A 5776-nucleotide genomic window follows, 5' to 3' on the forward strand; every position below is an offset into this window, starting at 1 on the left:
TATTTATAAAATATTTCATAAACTTTGAAGTAGTATCTGAAAGTTTATTGTTGAGATAATAATTTAAACAAGGGAATAAATAGCTGAAAACATATCTAAAGTTTTCTGGGTTTTTTTAGTTGAACTATGTCATGACATTTTCAGAAATTATAAGTAAATCGCAAATCAGTCATTTAAATAGAAATCTTTCATTTGAACTCATTAAGTAAGCAATTTTAAACCAGAATAAGATGGCAAATTAATTATCTGTGGGATTTAAAAGCTTTAACAGAGAAAGAAAATAGGATGTGCCAGGGAGAAATGTATTTTATAATCCTTATAGTTGTTGTGTGATAAGCTGTATTACATTCTGACAACAGCAAATAAGACATTATAATGACTTTGATGTTTTGACTAGATATTATAGTCCCTAATCCTAAAGTTCTTAATAGAAAAGATCCAGTAGGCTGTGCAGGCATCTAAGCTTAGTTTAATGTGATTTCATGAGCTCATTGAATTTTGTGCAGTAAACCCTAGCTACATGGAGAGTGAGCCCTCTGGGAAATAAGTACTAAGGAACGACAGATCCCACCACCCTGTTTGTCTGGACTTGGGAGGAGAGCAGGGAGGAGGCAGCAAGGAAGTGGCGCCTCTCCTTTTTGGGGCTCCCAGGGAAGAGGCCCAATAATACTTAGTGGGGGTTAAACCGCGGCATTTTGTGTCGACTTATTTTCTTAATGGATACCTACCAGGTTCAGTCCAGTGTGTCCAGGGCTGCTGTAATGAAGTGCCCCAAACCTGTGCCTTTAAACAAAAGAAATTTATTCCCTCACAGTTCTGGAGGCTAGAAATGCACATTTGCAGTTGTCAGTGGGATCCTGTTCTTCAGGAAGGCTGTAAGGGAGGATCCTTTTTTGCCTCTTCCCAGCTTGGCACAGTTGCTGGAAGCCCTGGCATCCTATGACTTTTAGATGCACTCTCCGATCTCTGCCCCTGTCTCCACATGGCTCCTCCCTGGGTGACTCTGTCTCTCCTCTTCTCATAAGACACCGGCCATGTGGGACTTAGGGCCCACCAGATTCAGAATGACCTCATTGTAACTAATTACCTCTGCAAACCCTGGGTCCAATAAGCTCACATTAACCAGGAGGTTAGGACTTGGACACATTAATTAGGGGGATGCAACTCAATCTACAACATGTAACATCCACATTTCTTTCCAAGAGTGGAAAACAGCACTACATTTATTTTGTAAAGTCAAGGGGTGCTGCCCATATTGTTTATAGTGCTTACCGCTAACCAAACTCCACTGCTAAACTGCACGCAGCAGATTCAAAACATGTTTAAATAGGAATATATGCAGTCAGATAAGCAAGTCATGATACTGTGAATTTTAGAAGTCATATAAGTAACGAAATAGTGAATATTGAGGGGACAAAAAAGTTCACTTTCCTTCTCTTTGTGATGGATTCATTAACACAAGAGGAGTGTGTAAGAACTGAATCAACTCTTCAGACAGTGGAATAGTGCAAACACGTTTTTTACTGAGGACAGGCCCAATGAATACAGTTATGGCAAAAGTACAGTGTTGAGAAAAGTGTAAACAGGACACAACGTAATGTGTAGGCAAACTGAACTTCTGTGTTCTGAAAATGGATGAAAGCACATTCAATTTTGCTTCAACTTTATCTACAGTTAAGCCATTTATTGCTTCTGTCAATCCTAATAACTCTACGAGTATTAAGATCAAATGCGTAGTATCTTGGTCCACTGAAGAAAACGAAGACGTCTATAAAAAAAAGAAATCATTTATTGCATTAGTTTATAGAAGACCTCAGATGTCTTTAATTAAAAAAATACCCTGTTCCTGGGTGGTGCCTTTAGCTCAAAGGAGTAGGGCGCCAGCCCCATATGCTGGAGGTGGCGGGTTCAAACCCAGCCCCAGTCAAAAACTGCAAAAACAAAAACAAAAACAAAACCCTGTTCCAATATAACATTCAAATGCAAACATGCTATTTTAAAAATACGGACACATTTATTAGGATTTTTCTCCTACTTACAATCCCTGTGGAAAACGGCATCAACTCTACTTTCTATTCCTGGAAAGGCAGTTGATATGCTTTTGGGATAACCTGGTTCCATGAATTGTCTTTGGTTGTCATATCTGATAAAACAAAACATCACCTGATTTAAGACCGATACAGAATCTATCAGTTTGCTGTTAACAGTATATATCCACTTTACAAAGTTTCTTCACATACATTTCCTCATTCATTTCCCACAGTGTCCTAGGATTAAGAATGATTAACTTCTCTACCTAAGGGGATATACTTATTTTTGGGGATCCTTAATTCTAAAACAGGCTTCTGACACACTATTATTTCCCCAAAGAAGAGCTTTTATTTTGTAAGGCTTTTACTTAATTGGCACATAGCGTATCACTGCGTGTGTATATAAATGTCAGTAATACCTTTAACTTGGGTACAGATGCTGCAGGCTATCTGGATAGCATTTGCCTGAGTGTGTCAGAATTTAATTCATACATGAGAATCAGCTTAATTTTTTCTCTGCATCTCACTCTTGTGCTTTATTAAGGTTTGCTCTGTTTCATGACACAGGATCCTGGATAGTATTGTGCCAGCATTATAATTTAATAAAAGTGAAATTTTCAAAAGTCATGGTAATATCAATCATCTCGTGATGCATAATACATTCTCACTAAAACCTGTCAAAGCTCACTTAGATTTAAAAAACCTTCAGATGCTTGATTGTTAGCAGTTTGTAGACAGGGTAGAGAAAAAAATAGTTTACCTTACCTCCAGAACTGGTCATTTACAAAGAAGTATGTTTTTCTTCTGTAGAAAACAGCTGCATCAACCGCTTGGACAGTGCTTGGGAAGCCGTAGTTTGAGATATCCCTGGGATAACCCTGCTGAATCTCATAGCCATTCAGAGCCCAGTACTGGTTGCCTGTCAGTGATTCAAGTCATATGTTAAATCAGGTTTTTCCATTCTTATAAAATATTACATGCCACTTTTTGATCTTTTCATAAACTTATCATGGGACAAATAGTCTTTAAAAGATGAATGTGATCAAGGTAAGTTCAGGGGGCTATGATGTTATTAATCATTCCCCAAGATCTATAAAAAAATTCCAACTTATTAGCCTGATCACATTCAGGGCCCCATAATGTGATTCCTTAGCTCATGCGACTTCGATATGCAAACTAAATTATAGCCTTGATAAATCTTAGAAAATTATATCTGAGATGAGGACTCAAGATCATCTAATGTGGTCTTCTCATTTGTTGCTGAGAAAACCAAGTCCTAGACAGAGGACAACCTGTCCAATTTCATGCAATAGTCAGTGGCCAAGATGGCCCAACCCCCGTCTGCTGGCAGAAGCCTGGCAGGCATGATGCTCTCATCAGCTCTCCCAGGCCACTTCTGAACCTGGACATGACCACAGAGAAATTCTGCATCCTCGCTTTAGGCACACTGAAAAAAGATAAAACCTTTAGGAAGTTACCTTTAAAGAGGAAGACCAGATCTCTTTCAAAATCCTCGTAAGCAGCCTGTATGCCATTTGGCAGGGACGGCCAGAACAGAGAAATAAAGTTGAGCTCGGCTGTTGGCAGCTGAGGATGCTTTCTCCAGAAGTATCTAATGGACAGAGGACACACACATACACACACACACAAGTCTAAGTAGTGTGTGGCAGTCTCTGTGATTCTCGGCTGCGATGGCCTTTCTAAGATTGCTGGGAGGATGTAGCAATATGATGAATGCAAAGGTTCTAGCACAGTGACTAGCACAGGGCGAAGTTTTGTGGTGACACTGCCCATCTGGTAAGCACTTTGTGGTTTTCAGAGGTCGCAGGAGGGATCTCATTAGATTCCCTCTGGCATTGTCCCTCCCTACCTCACACACTGTTTCATTATTGCTCCCACTGAGAATATATAGCCATCAACAAAAGCAACAGCAGTACACTTTTGTGATTGTGCAATCATAAAATAGCTGACGGAAAAACAAAAATTTCAGTTAGTGAGATGATGGCCACACAGCTGGTTATGTGGGAATTTCCATTTAGTTGGCTGATTTGGGGTAGAATTGAATGGTGCTTTGCTGTCAGGTAAACTCACCTATGAAGTTCCCAAGCAGCTATAGTCTCTGTCTTTTTATTCATTTATTTATTTTTTAATTAAGTCACATATACATAGATAATGAATACATTTACACCTTTGTGGGATTCAATGTGTTGATTATTTATACAAATTGGAGTGCTTACATCCTACTAATTAACATAGCGTTCACCTCATTTATTTAATCACAGTGTTAGACATTTGTGTTCAATACTTGATAGATTTGACTTGTACCCTTGCAATATGCTTCATAGATGAGGTCCCACCATTAACCCTCCCTCTATTGAACCACCCTCCTCTCTTCCCATCCCCCCACCATGTATACCATGGAATACTATGCAGCATTAAAAAAGATGGAGACTTTACCTTTTTTATATTTACATGGATGGAACTGGAAAATATTTTTCTTAGGAAAGTGTCTCAGGAATGGAAAAAAAATCCAATGTACTCAGTACTACTATGAAACCAATTTATAATCACTTACACTTTCATATGAGAGATGAATCACAACTACAGCCTCTGTCTTTTTATATCACCAACAACATTTCAAGATGTGTGTTTTAGGCTTGTTTTCTTTTCCTGAGTGTTTTGAGTTATTCAGAAAACACTAAAAGTTCCAATGAGATGCCTATGTGCAGCATTCAAAGGAAAAGGTCAATAGCATGTGACTAATTGGAATCTAGTCTGCCAGTGAGAGAAATCAAAGGAAGGAATCGAATAATTTTATACTTGTCTTTAAAGAAAAGTATTTCTCCACGGAGTGTGGTGATGGCATCAAATGTCAGCCTGGGGTCACAGGTTCTGGGTGTGCTTGGTCCAGTGGGTTGGACGGGGCTGTTTGAAGGTCCTGAAGACAGAAAAAGACTTTTTCATCAAATATCAATGTGTTCAATACTAATATGAAACAAGCAGATAAACAACTATACCCCTATATGAAAGAATAACCCAACTACATCAAAGTGGGGGGCAGGAAGGGGTGTGGTAAGTTCTCATCTAATAGCACAATGTAAGGGGGAAATGGCGCAGCTCCTGGGTGAAAGGCTCAACTCTGGCTTGGATTCTACCTAACAAATGTAAGCAATATAACCTAATTGTTTGTACTTCTATAGTAATCTGAAGTTTTTAAAAAAGAAGAAAAAAAGGTCATTGTAAGCATACGTCCAATGTCCTCTTAGTGTACTACAGACATGTCTCAGAAAGGTGAGGGTCTTCACTTGTAGAGAAACGCTACTCGACTATCCCACAAGGTACTAAAGTAACTGTGCATTTGGTCCTATGAAATCTGTGCTTGTTTTTTTAACTAAGAGCATTTATGGTTTTTAGGATCAGTTCCAAGGTAAAGTAAAGAAAATTGAATTTTATGCACCTTCTCTTTTTATTTTTGGCCTGGGCTAGGTTTGAACCCGCCACCTCTGGCATATGAGACTGGTGCCCTACCCTTTTGAGCCACAGGCCTCCTTTGCTCATGCTGTGTTACTGGGGACTTTCCAACTTTAATTAGAGCTTGCTCAGCAGACAGACCCATGGGAAAGGCGAAGGGAGAGATGCTCAGCTCCCGGGCTTATTGGCCTACCCCGCACACTGTAGTCGGCCTTCCCATAGATGGCCTGAATGCCATTGGCCTTCCCATAGTTGGCCTGAAGGCCATCGGCCTT

The 5776-nt window shown here is 39.5% G+C and overlaps 1 protein-coding gene across 1 annotated transcript in view; it reads right to left on the bottom strand.

Moving 5' to 3' along the window:
* Positions 1-1530: 1530 nt before the first annotated feature.
* The window catches only part of MMP8 (matrix metallopeptidase 8), an 11778-nt gene continuing 7532 nt past the window's right edge, over positions 1531-5776 (bottom strand). Inside the window, exons 6-10 of the mRNA XM_003780799.3 lie at positions 4851-4968; positions 3509-3642; positions 2796-2949; positions 2040-2143; positions 1531-1768 (exon numbers count right to left, since the gene is read on the bottom strand). Of these exons, the coding sequence (XP_003780847.1) occupies positions 1665-1768; positions 2040-2143; positions 2796-2949; positions 3509-3642; positions 4851-4968 (614 nt within the window). The 3' untranslated portion in view covers positions 1531-1664. The remainder of the gene's footprint in view (positions 1769-2039; positions 2144-2795; positions 2950-3508; positions 3643-4850; positions 4969-5776) is intronic.

Source organism: Otolemur garnettii, unplaced genomic scaffold (genome assembly GCF_000181295.1).
Source record: "Otolemur garnettii isolate 467f Iridium unplaced genomic scaffold, OtoGar3 scaffold00001, whole genome shotgun sequence".
Lineage (NCBI taxonomy): Eukaryota > Metazoa > Chordata > Mammalia > Primates > Galagidae > Otolemur > Otolemur garnettii.